This window comes from Cyprinodon tularosa, unplaced genomic scaffold (assembly GCF_016077235.1).
Source record: "Cyprinodon tularosa strain WSP-4 unplaced genomic scaffold, ASM1607723v1 ctg124, whole genome shotgun sequence".
Classification (NCBI taxonomy): Eukaryota; Metazoa; Chordata; class Actinopteri; order Cyprinodontiformes; family Cyprinodontidae; genus Cyprinodon; species Cyprinodon tularosa.
The window spans coordinates 2232226-2250250 of NW_024038048.1; the positions used below are offsets into that span (position 1 = coordinate 2232226).

General features: G+C 37.0%; 2 protein-coding genes across 2 annotated transcripts in view; one reads left to right on the plus strand and one right to left on the minus strand.

Moving 5' to 3' along the window:
- dars1 (aspartyl-tRNA synthetase 1) overlaps window positions 1-2600 on the plus strand; it is a 55851-nt gene extending 53251 nt beyond the window's left edge. The window contains exons 14-18 of the mRNA XM_038276356.1: window positions 77-119; window positions 288-368; window positions 1590-1701; window positions 1864-1935; window positions 2020-2600. Coding sequence (XP_038132284.1) covers window positions 77-119; window positions 288-368; window positions 1590-1701; window positions 1864-1935; window positions 2020-2111 — 400 coding nt within the window. The 3' untranslated portion in view covers window positions 2112-2600. The remainder of the gene's footprint in view (window positions 1-76; window positions 120-287; window positions 369-1589; window positions 1702-1863; window positions 1936-2019) is intronic.
- On the minus strand, window positions 2272-14220 carry LOC119777474 (protein lifeguard 3-like). The gene is made up of 12 exons (XM_038276357.1): window positions 14084-14220; window positions 10579-10859; window positions 10422-10489; window positions 10251-10315; window positions 10099-10152; window positions 9910-9960; window positions 9760-9799; window positions 9574-9611; window positions 8496-8583; window positions 8050-8145; window positions 7881-7934; window positions 2272-3080 (listed from the first exon to the last, which is right to left on the minus strand). The coding sequence occupies exons 2-12, from the start codon at window positions 10844-10846 to the stop codon at window positions 2931-2933; spliced, it is 972 nt and encodes a 323-aa protein (XP_038132285.1). The 5' UTR covers window positions 10847-10859; window positions 14084-14220; the 3' UTR covers window positions 2272-2930.
- Between the last annotated feature and the right edge of the window lie 3805 nt (window positions 14221-18025).

An 18025-nucleotide genomic window follows, 5' to 3' on the forward strand; every position in this document is an offset into this window, starting at 1 on the left:
TGTGAGGCTGTGTGAAGTTGTGGCTCAGGGCAAATTAAACGTATATTTAAAGTCTGTGTTTTTTGTTTTTCTTCAGCACTCCTAATGAAAAGCTGCTCGGCCGTCTCGTCAAGGAAAAGGTTTGTGCAGTTTAATCTTTGAAAATCAGCCCATAAGCATGAAATAATCAGATCAGCTTGATGAACAACTGATGTCTGTATTCATATCAAAGTGTGAAAAACATGAACCATGTTTTAGTCAAGTAACAAAAATATGTCCATTAATGTTCATGTTCCTCTTTTTTGCAGTATGATACTGACTTTTATGTGCTGGATAAGTACCCGCTGGCTGTTCGACCTTTTTACACCATGCCTGACCCAAACAACCCTGTAAGTTTCTCAGCTACGCATAAAATTCTTTTAAAAAAAACCCTATGAGCTAAACAACAAAAATAAACTTTTGCTTATCTACATCCGTAGATTTTCAAATATTACATTTCTGGAAGAAAAGTGGCTTCACTTAAAACCGAATAAACAAACATTGAACTCATGCAGTCGATGATAACACTAATTTACAGAAATGTTTGCTGTAAATATTTTGCTACCTTAATTTTGTACATTTTCATATTGCAGCTACAATTTTTAATGTCTTTAATGAGTTTACCAGATTAAAAAATAATGAATTAAAAGAATTAAATTTTATTCTATGCAATGAAAATTAAAGAAGTGTCTTATTTGATATGCTTTGTGCAAAGCTGGCTTTTTGAGAATTTATGGTTAGCAAGAATTTAAACAACCCAACCAGAAGTCCAGTTTACTGCTGGCTAGAAGGCGGGATAATGCAGAAATATTGGCTGAAGATGTTTCTAGTCAGATGGGAGCAAAATACTATATGTGGCAAAAAGTAACAATACAAACTGCTCTAAATGCACCATCCTATGGGGAGGATTTTCTTTAGCAGGGATAAGTAAGCTGATTAGAGGTGATGGGAAGATGGATGAAGATAAATACAGTTCAGCTCAGAAGACTTGAGATGGTCCCAGTAGGACAGCAGAAGTCATCATCCAGCCAGAGCTGCAACAGAGCTGAGCTGTTATTTGGATCAAATCATAGTTAATCATTGGAATGACATAATCAAAGTTTAGACCTAAAACCAACTGAGCATTTTTCAAGACTGGAAAATTGCTTATCCACTTCCTTCTTTATCCAATTTTATTCCAAACTCTTTTTTTTTTTTCTTGTTCTTAGAAAAGAACACAAATGTTTCTTTCCTTTGCCGCAGATGTTCAGCTGTGGTCATTTCACAAAGTGTAGACTCCAACTTTCTCTACTATTACAAAAAAAAAGTATTCCACAATTCCGTTATTTTTCACTTATGCACCTACTATAAGTTAATTTATCTCAGAAAATCCTAATCAAATATGCAAAAGCTTTGTGGTGCAAAATGTAATATGGGTCAGGAGTCATAAATACTTTCACACAATTGTGCTAATTTAAAAATATTTTATCTAAAGATAATGTTATATGTTTAATGTAGCTTTAGAAACATTTAACATGGCCTCTATTGATTAACAGATGTAATGGGATTCTTTTTTTTTTTTCTCCAAACAGAAATACTCCAACTCTTATGACATGTTCATGAGAGGAGAGGAGATCCTGTCTGGAGCTCAGAGAGTCCACGATGCTCAGCTGCTGACTGAAAGGGCTCTGCATCACCAGATTGGTAAGAAGTCCTGCAGTAGGTCTCATAACTTTAATGAATCTGAAAGGGATTGTCTCCCTCTACAGTTGAACGATGAGTATTACAACAGAAGAACTCTAAAAGGATTTGGGGGGTAATGTTTTATGGTGTCTTAACAAATATCTGCTGTCTGTTCTGATCCAGATCTGGACAAGATAAAGTCATACATTGACTCATTCCGTTATGGCGCTCCCCCACACGGCGGAGGAGGCATCGGTAAGGAGCTCATCCTCTTTTCCACTATAAGACCATAAGCTCCAATATGACTCTTTTTAGTTACTGACCAATCCTCCTTCACAGGTCTGGAGAGAGTCTGCATGCTGTATCTGGGTCTCCACAATGTGCGTCAGACCTCCATGTTCCCCCGTGACCCCAAGCGTCTCACACCCTGAGCACGGCGCTTTGTGAAAGAACTCCTCTGGACTATCGCAGAGGTTTTGGTGACGGAAACTACAACTAATCCACAGTTCAGGAATGGAGAATTAATACAAGTATCCACCCACTTTTTCTAACAGGCCAATAGAAATTTATCACTAAGAAGAATGAAGCAGCTGTAATAGAAAGTACTTTATTGATTTGTGTGCATAGTTTTCTAACAAGTAAACAGAGGCGTATCGTCAGGAAGTGGGCCAGAACACTCCCAGAGGAGGCTGCACACCTTTTATTCATCTTCTACCCAATAAGTGTTTAATTATGGAGAGATTAAACAACTTTAACACAGATCAGAGTCCTTTGTATTACTAGCAAAGAAATTCAGAATAATGCTTTTGGTTTTCAACAGTTTGCCTGTAACTACATGTATTTTGTAATTAACTGATGAAAAAAAAAAAAACTGCTGATTTAAAAAAAAAAAACAATTTGTTGGAAATTAAAAAAAAAAAGTTGAGAAAATAATTTTTGATTGGATTCGAAGTTAGCTTATATACACATAAAATTAAAAATGTTAAAATAAAGCAAATCAGTGCCTTCCATCAACCACAGTCTGTTGGGAGTAAAAGCCTCCGATCTGCAGCCCCGCTCCAAGGAGAGCATCAAAGTTTTTCAGTGTTCACTGATATGAATGAAACTACACTAAAGTTTACGTATTTGTGAAAAGTTTTCACACAAAGTTTGTTTTTTTATCTGTTCACATCGGTAATTGTGAGACCGTTGCCAAAAACACTCTGTACATCAAGACTTCACTGATGTTAAGACGTTGCTGGATGATTGCTTTACTCTGTTGCTGCTCCGCTGATCTGCAGGATGAACAGGAAGATGTGAACAATATCGACGTAGAGAGAGAGCGCTCCGTAGATGTACTCCTCTGGGCTGATGGCCAACTCTCGATTCCCAATAAGAAGCTGGGTGTTGTACACTAAAAACTGAGAAATGAAGAAAACAAAAGTTTTACATGAAACATTAAAAATGCATCCGCTTTAATGAGGACATTTTTATTCAGGCAAATAACTGCTGTGTGATTTTGCAAAGAAGAATCTGAAAAATGTGTATAGGTGTTGTAGTCAGCCTGTTTTAGTGTGCCTCCAGATAAAATTAAACACAGGTTGCGGTGAGAAGTCACCTTATTTTTTCTGTGTTTAATTTATCAGCATTAAATATAGCTGTTTTGTGTGGGTCTGACATTTGTTAGGGAACATAACTGAACTAATGGTGTCATGAAAACAATGAGCACAGCAGGCAAGTCTGCTGTGCTCATAGTAAAAAAAAAAAAAACAGCTTCCAAAGCAATATAAGCTTTAAAGATGAATCGTTCAACAGAATAATTAGAAATATGCTACAAAACCGCGGCCTGGCTGTTCACTGAAAGAAGCTGCAGAAATCCACAGTTCAAGCTAGATCTCCGTCAGCAGGACTTTTATCATTTGGCAAATTTGTGCTTCACAACTTGAACAAAATAACTTGAAGAGACAGGGAAGCTGGATTGATCTAAATATGTGGGTAGTTCTAAATGGGAGGCCAGTACAGAATGGACCCTGGCCCCTATTCTGAAATCATAAACTTAAAAATGTTAAATGCAAGTCAATTATTCATAAATAGATGGCTACAACTTTGATCTAAGCAGCAAGACTATTTGCATACAGAATAAGACGATTTGTTAAAAATAAACCTTTCAAGTAAACGGTCTCTATTTACTTTTGCTCTAAGGCCAAAACCCTCCTTTGGTAGAGCATCTTATTTACTCGCTCAAATTATGGGCAAATATACTAAGAAACTTTTACCTTTTAGATCAGTTTTTGCAGTACAATACTAAATCAATTTATTATGATGTGCGCTAACTATAGACACTAAATGATTTGTCCCCAAGACCATTTTAATATTTCCTCATAACAATTTAGAAAAATTATTTAGATAGAACGAGGTTGTAGGTTACTTTATAAACTTAAAAAAAAAAAAGATATGTTCTTGTTTTTTTTTGTGTGTGTGAAATTGCAACGTTTTGGCTGCTACCTATAGCCTAGCATTTAGCTGCCGCCCCGATTCAACATTGAATTCTTTGTGATTTAACTCCATCTGACGGATCAAACCCTCGCCACTGCGTGCGTTGCGTCTGAGGTTGATTTTCAGATCAATGCATTACGTCGTGGCATACGGGAGAAACTAATTAAACTAGTTAAAAAAAGGATCATGGGTTAAGATCGGATGTGTTTTATTTGGAAATCTACCGGATCCTTTGTGCATTTAACTTCCTGTTTGGTGCGATCTCATTGATGGATTTTGACCAGATTTTGACCAAAGAGGAACTCAAAAAAAACAAAACAATTCAAATACACAACCAGCATATCTGGAATCAGTGACAGAGAGCGACTGGGTCCAGAAGTTTATTAATTTCTCCCCATTGATTTCCATTCAAAATGTTTTCGATCCCACCGGGCTCTAGGAAGGGGCGTGCATACCGCCACCTACTGTTCATGAGTGTGTAGCAACGTTGTTTTACATCTATTAAATTCTATTTTTTAATTTTGTATTCTGAAGATAAATAAATAATGCTTTCCTTAATCTATAAATATCTTTTATATTTCCTTTATTTCCCAATAATCCTTTAAGACTCCATTCTTGGCCTGTCCTTTCAACTCTTTTCAATTTCTTCCTTTCAGGTCCAGATGTTTTAAAGTTCATCAATACATGTTCTACATTTTCTATCTAACCACATCCTTCACCTTTATCATTATTTTTCTTCCCTATTAGGTATAAATTGTCATTTAAATAAGTATGACCTACTCTTAATCTCATCATTATTATTTCTTCCCTTCGGTTTCTCTCATTAATATTTCTATTTAATACTGACTTTTGTACTTTATATAACCTTCTTCCTTTTTATCTTCATTCCACCTTTTTTTTTGTCATTTTTCAATTTCTTTCCTCTTAATAAATGATTTTCCTTCCCCTTTCCCTAAAGGAATTGTAATTGTTATTTGTCTACTTTTCATTCCACCTAACTTTCCATTAATTAGCTTGAAAACAGCACTTTGTAGGCACCCAGTTTCTCTAACAATGGCCCTTTTTGGGTTACCCTCCATGCATTGGGTGTCAGTTCAGTGGCAGTTCCAGAACATTTTCTTAGGGTTGACCAGGCGGTACAATAATGTGCATGTGGCCAAAAAGTAATAGGGATCAAATTCGGTTCAGAGTCAAGCTATTGGGATCAGGCATCAGGTTCAATTTGCATATTTTCTTAGCCAAAACAAGGATTTGTTGGGCTACTGTAATTTTTAATTGAAAAACGTCCGGAAGTCTTCAAACTTGAAAAACAAAGTCCAAAGTTTTTTGTTTTTTTTTGGAATGATTATGACCTGGATGTCTAAGAATCTTCACCAGCTTATCAGGGAAATGAATGCCCACAATGTCTATATTCTCCAAAAGAGAATAACAGAGCAGACCTTCATGAGGCCCTTGTTAAAGCTATGCACATATTTATGCATCTATGCTCTTCAAATAACTTTCTGGTTCGACGCAACATTTACATTAAATGGGTTGAGAGGTTTTTCTTTACCAGTAAATACATGAAAGATTCCCAGATGACTGCCGATACAAACTCTCCCCTATAAAACCTAAAACTAATTCTTATAAGAGAGTAAAATCTGTATTAGTCTTCATTAAATGTAGCATATTGTTGTAAATAATCGATTGCTTTATTTTTGGTGTCAGCTTTTGGTCAATATGCTAACCTTAAAAGGTCAAAGTGGGAAAATGTACCCCCACTACGGGTAGTAGTGGGGTAGTAGTAGACAAATTAGCAATTAGAGGAGGCAATAACAATTACAATTCCTTTAGGGAAAGGAAAATCATTTATTAAGAGGAAAGAAATTGAAAAATGGCAAAAAAGGTGGAATGAAGATAAAAAAGGAAGAAGGTTATATAAAGTACAAAAGTCAGTATTAAATAGAAATATTAATTAGAGAAACCAAAGGGAAGAAATAATAATGATCAGATTAAGAGTAGGTCATACTTATTTAAATGACAATTTATACTTAATAGGGAGGAAAAATAATGATAAATGTGAAGGATGTGGAGAGATAGAAAATGTAGAACATGTATTGATGAACTTTAAAACATCTGGACCTGAAAGGAAGAAATTGAAAAGAGTTGAAAGGACAGGCCAAGAATGGAGTCTTAAAGGATTATTGGGAAATAAAGGAAATATAAAAGATATTTATTGATTAAGGAAAGCATTATTTATTTATCTTCAGAATACAAAATTAAAAAATAGAATTTAATAGATGTAAAACAATGTTGCTACACACTCATGAACAGTAGGTGGCGGTATGCACGCCCCTTCCCTAGAGCCCGGTGGGATCGAAAACATTTTGAATGGAAATCAATGGGGAGAAATTAATAAACTTCTGGTCCCGGTCGCTCTCTGTCAGTGATTCCAGATATGCTGGTTGTGTATTCAAATTGTTTTTTTTTTTTTTAGTTCCTCTTTGGTCAAAATCCATCAATGAGATCGCACCAAACAGGAAGTGAAATGCACAAAGGATCCGGTAGATTTCCAAATAAAACACATCCGATCTTAACCCATGATCCTTTTTTTAACTAGTTTAATTAGTTTCTCCCGTATGCCACGACGTAATACATTGATCTGAAAATCAACCTCAGACGCAACGCACGCAGTGGCGAGGGTTTGATCCGTCAGATGGAGTTAAATCACAAAGAATTCAATGTTGAATCGGGGCGGCAGCTAAATGCTAGGCGATGGGTAGCAGCCAAAACGTTGCAATTTCACATAATCCTGACGAGATCCGAAAAACGTAGCAAAAACTAGCAAGCGGGTGATTATGTATGTTCACTAAGTAAATATTATGTAAATAAACCCTACACTTCTCGCTATAAATGTAATCAAAACCCATTTAAATGCAGAAACTGAGCGAATGTCGGCCATCTATATATATATTTTTTCTTCTCCCAGCTGGAATCTTGAAAGTCACGTGACTAGGACGTAAAACAATAGAAAGCGTATAGGCAGAAGAAACGTAACAGTACCACAAAAAAATGGCCATTAATGTACCTCCACTACGTTTTGCAGTGTGGACCAACGTAGTGGGGGTACATTTTCCCATGAGACTGGGTTGTCAGTATCGTCTAGAACCACCTCTGGCTAACTACATTGCAGTCTAGAAGAAAACCTTTTGGAGGTAGAGCAGGTAATGACCCTGAAGCAGAGGTTCACCCTCCAACAGGACAACAATCCTCAATATACAGATCTGCAGCAGAACGGTCTTTTGTCTCTGATTCCGACCAGAACAAAATCATTCACTAAAATCATTACAAATAAAAAATTTTCAGGTTCTCATGAGAAAATTGATTCCTTTCTGTACATTTTCAGTTGTCCCTGTCCCACAGAACCCCAACAAAATACTTGGAAGTATGCATTCCATAACGCTTTTTATTATCAGGCATATCAACATACTTGATCTAGAAATTTTAATTAGTATGCAGTAAAACAATGCACCTATTTTAGGGTTGCACTATGTTGTTATTCCTGTAAAACTTTCTAAAAATACACTAATTAAATTTAGCCCTAAAAAAGAAAATCCCAAGCTTCTAACATTCCAGAAAAATCTAATTTCAATGGTTTATTATCTGTTCTCAATGTAATCTGAATCAATTTAAGACTAAACACAACACTGAGGGTCTCTCCTTAAAATATGACTGCGTTCACTCACCAGAGTGTAAACGACAGCTCCGATTGCAGCATACAGCATGTGCAGCCAGGGGACCTGTGGAGTGACACAAGAAGGGCCTCTGAATGTAAAAATTGGTAACACATCACACTCAGTTTGAGCTGCTGTTGAAGCTAGAATATGTTAAAGGACTTGACCAAAGAGTCCTCACATATTGGAAGGAGAGCACGATGGCTGTAACGATCCCAATGATCATGAGCAAAACAGAAGCGATGCAGAGAAACCCGCTGCAGGAGGTGAAGTCCACCTGTGATTAGAAGCAAGTCATTAACAGTATGAAAGGAAGCCTCAAGCTTCAAAACGCACACAAAGAAGCAGTGAAAATATGCTTATTTTTTCCTTATCCTTTTTAAGTGAGAGATTTTACATAAAAAAAACTTGGCTTGTTCTGGCAAGCACTAGCCAAAACATGCAACTTGCATATCTGGAGTTGCATCAGACAGGATTCACATCTAATCCCAAAATGTTATGAATATTTAAAGGAGCTCAGGGCTCCGTTGTAATGTGAGACAAAGGAGTTCTTTTACACTGACAACAAAGGCCTCCTCTGACAGCCCACAGGCTGCTGAACCGCAGAAGAAAATCATCCTCAGCTACCTTCGTCTGGAAGCAGAAGACTGTCACTGCGATGCATACTATCGCTGTTATTCCCATGGCGATAATCACCGCTTTGGTCTCATAAAAGCTGAAAAACATAAACATTGTGTTTAAGACAGAATAACTGTAGGTTTGTAAAAGCATGCTACTCTTTGAACTTCTGTAGATTTTGGCATGCATCAACCACAAGTTTCAACTTATCTTTTTATGATTTTATGTCAAAGGAAAATGAAGCATTGCTTTCCTATTTGACAGCAAATAAAATTCCCCTTTGCTCTGAAACCCATAATTGAAATACGGTGGAACCAATCGCACAAAATAGTATTTTAATTAGTAAATACTGTCCCCCCTACCAAGTTATGGCCATCCATCTAAGCTGATTATTTGGATATGGAGAGCATTATAACTTCAGGGGAGCTGTAGCTAAGGTTTGACTCCTTTATTGGAAAGTTAAGTGTTTACATAAAGTCATAATATCTTCATCTTGCAGTTTTTATCTTGCAAGTAAAAATCTGTGGGACAAAGCTGCACATCATCCTGAACAAAGATCAATTTGAAGCATGGGAGAGATGGAACAATAGTTCTTTTTTTAGAAAGATGCAGACAGGGATCTATCTGAATTGATGGGATGATGTAGGCAGCTGAGTTCAGTGTAATACTGGAGCAAACCATGTTAGATGCTGCTACAAGAAAAAAAATCCCAACGTATATAATAAAAACAATGCAATGGTTAAACACATTAGAACAAAGAAAATAAGTGAGAAGACTCCAACTGAAAAAAAAAAAATGCAAAAACTGGAACAAAACCCACACAAATCACTATAGGTACAGCAATATGTGGCTTTACAAAGCAGTTACTAAGCAAAAGAGCTGAATGGTCCACTTCCACTGTAGTATTGGCCATTGGTAAATATTTTGCAAGCCATGTATAATTTTCAGCCCGGTTAATTAATTATAGAATGTTTCATGCGGGCTTTGACAGAAATCTTTATAAAATACGTTGAGGTTTGTGGCTTTAACATGGCAACATGTAAGGAAAACGTGTTATAGTCCACTGCAGAAAAAGTTGAAAACAAACCTTGAAACTGATCCAGCCATTAAAGATAAGGCAATGGTCTGAAAAATAAAAAATGACAAGGGATTTTTTTTTCCCCCACTTGTTTTCAATGAACTACATTTTTTATGCTTCCATCTCTGTGGCTGCCAATATTTGGCCCAAACTCTAACTCCTCACCCACGGTTTGGATTCCTTACAAATACTTACAAATATTCCCAGCAGCACCAGATTCAATGGGAAATGCCTCCTACACAAGAATGAAACAAAATCATTATATATATATATATATATATATATATAACAACAAAAAATATATTTTTTAATAAAGCCTTATCTGGAAAACAAGCTTTGCTCTACCTTGGCTCTTTGCAGCAGATGAGAATACAATACACCAGAAAGAACACAACACTAGGGAGATAAATCATGAATGTGGTTTTGAGGCACTAAACACAAATTGACATAAATAATTTGGTTTAATATCAGTCAGATTTTATCTCTTTCTAATCATTTAACTGTCTAAAGTTAAGTTTATTGAAGGTAACTCACAAAGAAGCCCAGTACAGGGCTGGGAATTTAATGACAAACTCCTTCACTGGATCACTGTGAAACAGACAACATGGTCACCAGAGACTTTCTTTTAATCTGCAACACTAAGCAGCTAGAAGTGGTAATTGACTGGAATCAATAGGGAGACTTACACAAAGGTAAATACAGCAACGACTGCAAAGGTGACAGCAAGCTGCATTGTCAAAATCAAGTAAACCTGCCCACAAACACTTAGGTTAGATTCAAAGAGCTGTTAACCCTGAACAACAGAAATACAATGTTTGTCTCTGAATGAGGCAAAGAGGATCAAGGCAAGTCCTTACTTTTCTGATAAAGGCATGTCGAATGGAGGTGGTCTCCCACTGGTTACTGATGAAGTCATCCATTTCTCCTGCAGAATTGAAAATAAATGTTTTTTAAACTTCAGAAGATCATTTTAATAGAAGTGAGTGATGAAAGCCTGTGTAAGCTCCGGGGAACCTGGGCTGGATGCAGGCAGTCCTGCTGACAGGGTGGGGATGGGCACGATAGGCTGAGAGAAGCCAGGGCCTGGACACATGCCGGCCTGTGGGTAGACGCCCCCCTGGCTGCAGTAGCTAGGCGGGCCGAGGCAAGCGGAGGGACTGGGGCTGTAAGATGGAGGAGGGGTAAGAGGGGTGCCATGTTGTGTCTGGAAGGGATAATTAACAGTCTTAGGATGCTGCAGGGCATCCTCATAGGATGGAGGAGAATCCGTTTTGGAAGACATTTTTCTGGACCACCTTAAGGAGAAGAAAAACAGGCAGATCAGCGTTAAACCTGTCATGTCTTTCTCTGATTACTTTATAACTCATCCTGAAATGAACACATTCTAAGTACACAGTGAAAGGTTGCTGTGTGTGCTTGTTTTATTTAGAAAATTAAAACTTATATATCACTTATATAAGTGATATATAAGTTCGCTTATGCCAGAGCCGGCCCGAGCCTCTTGGGGGCCCTAAGCAGAATTTGATTTGGGGGCCCCCCCTCCTACCATGCAGAATAACCTATACTAGAAGATTACTGACACAAATGTCACTCTATAATGTTACAGTGAATATTAAAAATGAATAGACTATGGTAATGTATTAATACAAAATAAATAAACAATACTTACAATACTTTGTTTTATTAAACCTTTTGAATACAAACATTAAATAACTTATTTGCAAATGTGCATTAAATGTGCAATATTTTAAATAAAACCAATATAGACAAACATTAATATCAAAAATAGAATGTTACAAAAACAGATACTTAAATAAGGAAAGCAAACAAAAAAACAGCAAGGGTTCAACAATGAATTGTACAACAATACCCTCAAAATCGTTCCTTCCTAGCTTTTCTGGAGGCAAAGTCACTGATGACATCATTGTATGGTATTGCTTGGCCAACTTTGTTATTAATACTAATGACTGCAAGTCCACTTAGTCTTTCCTGGGCCATTGATGATCTCAAGTATGATTTTATTAATTTGAGCTTGGAAAAGCTCCTCTCTGCTGAGGCAACTGTCACAGGCAGAGTGCAGGCTATCCTGAGAGCTACCCAAAGATTTGGGTAAAGCTCAAACATCTCATTTTGTGAGAGGTATGTGAGAAGCTCAAAGGCAGTCTTCATAGTTTGGGGAAGTTCAGGAAGACTCTCTATCTCTAATGCCAGTGCGCTACCATCAATATCAGCCTCCTCTCCACAAGTGAGTTTTCCGCAAGAAGCTCACATTGTTCCCTCCGGACTTTTTGATCAAGCTCCCTAAAATTGAGCAGCACTCCAAAGTTATCTTTAACCTCACTTAGAGATGTAAATCTATCCTCCAATGACTGAATGCTACAATCCACTACGGCATTAAAAAATGATACTTCAAGCCTCTTCATAGCATCCACTATAGGCTCATCTGCAGCCTCATAGGCAAAGTGCCTTTTTGTAGAACGCAATCGCTTCTCTTTCAGCACTGCTTCTGTGTTCATCCGCTCACAAATTTCTTTAGCAGATGCCTGTGCATCACAGAAGCCTGTTTTTCGGTAACTGATAAGTTCACCTTTGTTCTTTTTTAGAAGGTTAACTGCTACATCAAGCTGCATGTTTTTTGACTGTAGAAGCTTGCTCGTGATGTTAATTTTAGACAAAATGTCATACCAGACAACACAACAAATCTGGAACCTAAATGAACCTATCTCTTCCGCAAGCGAGTTGGCTTCAACAGCCACTACAGGGTCAGTCGCTTTGCTTCTCACTTCTAGCAGGGCTTCCCTCACCTTCTCTGACTGGTACCGCAAAGCTTCAATGCTTTTTATCCTGCTTTCGAACATTGATATATAAGTTATATATCAATGTTCACACAAAAAAGGACAAGAGAAAGATTGACAAAAGAAAACGGATAAGGAAACTATTAGACAGGTCAAAGCAACATTATCAGCATAATCAGTCATAGATAATGCAATAAAATACAGAAGTTAATTTTCATTTTGGGATTATACTTAGTTAGGGAAACAAACTTTGCAAATCAACCTTGTCCCTTTTGAAGAAGAGATATGAAAGAGAGTCTTTCATATCATGGTAAAGGAATTTTCTGTCCTTTTTTGAGAAATTAATTTACACTATGCTAAAATATAACTAATGCATTTAAGTCCAGGCTTTGACTAGGCCACTGGGTCATAACCTTTTAGTAGTGTGGGTGCCAAAATCTAAGAGCACAGACTCACTGCCCTTTATGATTTTTTTTTTTTTTTTGAGAGGAGGTAATTAATAGTTCCATCAACTATGACAAGATGGCTGAGGTCCTGAAGCTGCAAAAAAATATGTTTGACTTTGGGTATGACGTTCTTATAATGGAATAGAAGCAAGATGCACTCCTTTAAACATGTCATTTTTGTCTGAGAACAGAGTATTTCCCCCAAAGGTTTGGGGATCCTAAAGAGGATTTCTTGTAAAAGTAAGATGTGCCTTCTCGTCTTTATTGTTCTTTGTCTTTGTTTACATACTAAAATTAGTTTGATTATCTGAAATATTTTAGTTTGACAAAAATCTAAAACATAAGTGATATAATCATAAAAAATGAAGTGAAAGATCAAATATACATTTGTGTATATATAAAATATAATCTAATGTAATGTTACAGTGTTATTGTTATTTGATACTTGCCATTATGTTTAACTTGCATTTGTTTATTCTAAATATTCACATTCCTGTATTTATTCATGTTAACTATATGTTTGCTTGTTTATTTGTAACACCTCATCACAAAAGCAAATTCTTTATATCTATAAATACGACTTAGCTATAAAGTATTTCTGAAAGCTGTTAAAAAATAAATGAAAAATTAATAAAGGAAAAAAACAGTAATAATACACAGGAATATAAAGAAATAAAAAGCAACACTTGTTTATTGTTTAATTAGTGGTCATTTTGTAATGGTTGAAGTTTAGCTATAGGCTTGTTTTGAAAACCGAAACAGTCAGCTGCCCTAATACATTCAGGCTGTAACCAAGAAGAAGGCAGAAATAAGAAACTGATGTCTCAACTTGAATCTTATTTCTCTCTGTAGGCATGAACAAAACCTGTTTTACTGACAAATTGAGGGAAGGAATGGAAATGCAATAAATAGATTGGTGTAAGAACATTATTGTTTTAAATAAACAATATAAACACTTTAAATCTGATGCAAAAAATGCACCTAATAGCAATGCAGAGATCTTGAAAAACAATGAGCTTATTTTCTGGACCTTGTCAGTGATATTGCAGCTGGATTTTAGAGTAACAGTAGAGAAGCTGTTATTTATTTATTATTTTTCGGAGAACCATGACTACAGAAGTAATTTTTTTTTTAAATATGTTGGATTTTTTTTTCATACATTTATTTAGGTCTATTATTCTTGTAATATTTTAAGAAAGCATGATACATTTAAACTCTTCTTTGTTTCTAAGTTTAGTCTACACAAGTTCATTAAATTAATTACAAATATGAACTTACCTTTTTTGGCCTGAGCCTGTGATGGGAGCAGAGCCCCTCCGTCCCTCTCTGTTCAGAGGTATGGCTCTGATCACAGGGACAAGTCCTCCATGTAACTGGATATGTTCACTGAAACTAACCCTGCTGCTCTGAGAAAGTATGCCAACTGGTGCAGACATTAGGCATTCATCGTTTACTTTAACAAAATGCATCCAAAAATACATGCAAAATAAAACAAATAAAAAAGTTATTAGAGTTTACAAACAGACACCTGGTGTTTCTTTCTTTTTTTCCTTGACTCTTCTTTTCAAGAATCCCAAAGTTTTTTTCATGAATGTCATGTTAATTTTCTTACGAAGATAAATATACATTTTAAAGTCATAGTTATGAGATGCAAAGTCCAAACTGCAAACTCCAGTATCTTATTGATGTTTTTTGGGGAGATCTAAATATTGTATTGAGCTTCTAACTCTTAAAATATAATTGTGAAGTAATGTGAATTAGTTTTAGAATCAGAATTATGCGTTTCCAATTTGTAATTATGAAATTGACAGTAATAATTGTGAGTTTCAGCACCAAATTATTAGTTCTAAATGGACTCTAAATAGATTTATTTATTTTTATTCTTATTTTTTTATGATTTAATAGATTTAATGGAAAAATAGAACTGAATACTGAACTATCAAAACTACGGAAGAGGATTAGGGCCACTGAAAAAATAAAAACAAATTAACTGATTTTTATATTTTATTTCAGTATAATATGAGAAAAAAAGTCAGAATTCTGAGTTTAATCTAAGAATTCTGACTTTTATCTCAGAATGTTGGATTTTACAGTTTTTTTGGATTGCTTACACACTAAAGTTAAAAGTAGAACACTATTAGCAAAACGTTACACCCAAGAAGCAAAACATCAGCCCTTATTTGCACAACTATAAGCACATTGTCAACCTCACACTTGTTGCAAAACTCTACACACAGTGATTTGCAAAACACTAAACACACTTAACATACAGTACACACAAAAATCTATTATGAAGTCACTTCCTTGCAATACCAAAGCACTGACTGTCAAATTACCACACCTTCCAACCAATTGATTCAACACAGTCATCAGGTGTGCAAACACTTGTTTGCTTAATTGTAGACACACCAATCAGGTGTATAAGCACTATAAAAAGCAGCAGGTGAGTTCATCGGTCTTCAAGCACAATGGAAAGAGTCAGAGAAATAGTAAGACGAGGTGGAGGACGAGGTGGAGGAGAAGGACAAGGAGGAAGAGAAGGAAGGGGAGGAAGAGGAATCAACAGAGGAGGAATCAACGGAAGAGGAAGAGATGGAGGCCATGCTGGAGGTACAGGTAGAGGAAGAGGAAGACAAGAACGTGCTCAAAGAGGACCGAATCTGACAAATGAGATCCGTGCAACACTGGTTTACCACGCTGTCAACCACGGCCTGACGCTGAGGGAGGCTGGACTGCGAGTACAGCCAAATCTAAGCCGATACACAGTGACAAGTGTGATAAGAACATTTCGACTGGAAAATAGGTATTGTAAAAATATCATCATATCAAAAACATCTGCACGGTTTCAGCAACTGCTTACAGTACTGTATTCTATGCACTATCAGCACTTCTGTTACATTTTCCTGTGAAATTACTGTACTATTGTTTACTGTTTTTTTTTTTTTCTACATAGGATTGAGGGTCAGGAACAATGAGGGGGAAGGCCTCCTATGTTCACAGAACATCAAGAGGGGGAGATAGTAAACATGGTTTGGGCCAACAATGCTATAACCCTCAATCAGCTCCAAGCTAACATTTTCAATAACCATGTCGATTTCAACAATATCCTTCAGGTCTCAACATCAACACTGGCACGCATCCTAACAAAAAAACATATTCAAATGAAGAAAATTTATCGAGTGCCTTTAGATCGCAATTCCAAAAGGGTGAAACGACTGCGGCATGATTATGCAGAGGTATGTATTCACCTAAGCATTGTGATCTTGCATACTTTCTAATAATCTTTTACTGTACTGTAATATGTATACTAGATCTACACTGAACACAATTTTGCCTGACACTGTTCTTCAGAGAGTTTTACAAATGCATTGAGAGGAGATCCAGCATGAGTTTATCTACGTAGATGAGGCTGGGTTCAACCTGACGAAAACACGAAGGAGGGGAAGAAACATCATTGGCCACAGGGCTATAGTCAATGTCCCAGGGCAACGTGGGGGTAATATAACACTCTGTGCAGCCATTACACAGAATGGGGTCCTCCACCGCCATGCCCATATGGGCCCTTACAACACAGCACTCATACTTACATTCTTGGACCAATTGCACAACATAACAGCAGCAAATCAAATCGATCATATGCAATACATTGTTGTCTGGGACAATGTTTCTTTCCACCGCTCTGCTCTGGTTCAGAACTGGTTTCAGCAACATCCACATTTCACCGTCCTATATCTTCCACCATACTCTCCATTTCTCAACCCTATAGAAGAGTTTTTCTCGGCATGGTGGTGGAAGGTATATGATCTCCGTCTCCAGGCTGAGGTACCCCTCATCCAAGCCATGGAGGAGGCCTGTGACCAGATGGAGGTAGCAGCAATTCAAGGATGGATTCGTCATTCAAGACGTTTCTTTCCAAGGTGTCTTGCTAATGACGACATTGCCTGCGATGTTGATGAAATTCTCTGGCCAGATCCAGCTAGGCGAAGAGACAATGTCTAGTTTTTGTTTTGTTGTTTTACAGTAAAATTACAGTACAATACGTAAAGTGACATTTTGTTACAGTATTACAGTTTTTTCTGAATGCTTAAGCGCTAATCGTGATTCATGTAGCACAATTTCTAAAACTATTAATACGTATAGCAAAACCACTCACTGAGTTTGCAAAACTAAAAGCACAAACACTGCATTGCACTCAGTTTGCAATTTTGTAACACACATTTTGCAAAACTGTAGGCACAATTCACTGCACAACACTCTATTACCACATTTCCAACACACTCCTAGTAAAATCATACACATGTATGGCTATCATTAACACTATTTTGCCAACTGTCTGGCACACTTTCACATGTGAAAACTGTTTTAGATAATTAGTTCACTTTGCAATCAGCCTAAGCACTATAAATAATAATAATTGATAATGACACCATCTTTCAAAATAGGCAATAAGCATTTCTTCATGAAGTCGTGTACTTGCACGCCACAGAATAAGAATGAAACAAATTTACAGAGTTCCTTTCGAGAGAAACACAGAACATGTAAAGCAACTGTGATATGACTATGTGCAGGTAAGCTATAGTGTCAATGGTTCTGAATTTGGAAGTGCATACTGTAGTGCTGTGCATGGGCCTGATGTGATGCATTTGTTTTGTCTTATCCAGAGAGAGATGGAACTAGAAGCAGATGCCATGGGACTTGAGCTACTTTTTGTAGATGAAGCTGGTTTATCCTCAGTAAAACCAGGAGACGTGACAGAAACATTATTGGACATAACCAATACATAACATAACCATGTGTGCAGCTATAAGCCAAAATGGTGTTGTTCACCATCATGCAACCATAGGCCCATACAGCTCTGCACACATTATTGCATTCCTGGACACCTTACATGACATGCTCACTGTTCAGAGACCAGAGCATACCCAATATGTCATCATATGGGACAATGTTAATTTCCATAGGGCTGCTTTGGTCCGCAACTGGTTTACAGACCACCCATTCTTCATGGCACTCAACCTGCCTCCATACTCTCCATTCTTAAATCCCATCGAGGAGTTCTTCTCTGCCTGGCGCTGGAAAGTGTACGACCGTCATCCTCATCAACAGGTAGCCCTTTTACAGGCAATGGAGGGGGCATGTGGAGATATTGACCAGGCATCATGTCAGGCCTGCATACGGCATTCAAGGAGATAATTTCCCCGGTGCCTTGGACTGGAGGAT

What these genes read in the sequence shown, in the direction of transcription:
- LOC119777474 (XM_038276357.1), bottom strand. Translation starts at nt 10,846, where the DNA reads ATGTCTTCCAAAACGGATTCTCCTCCATCCTATGAGGATGCCCTGCAG. An exon ending in ACTGCCTGCATCCAGCCCAG is followed by an intron (nt 10,490 to 10,578) that starts GTTCCCCGGAGC and finishes TCAATTCTGCAG; the next exon opens with GAGAAATGGATGACTTCATC. An exon ending in ATGGCTGGATCAGTTTCAAG is followed by an intron (nt 8,584 to 9,573) that starts GTTTGTTTTCAA and finishes TATGTTTTTCAG; the next exon opens with CTTTTATGAGACCAAAGCGG.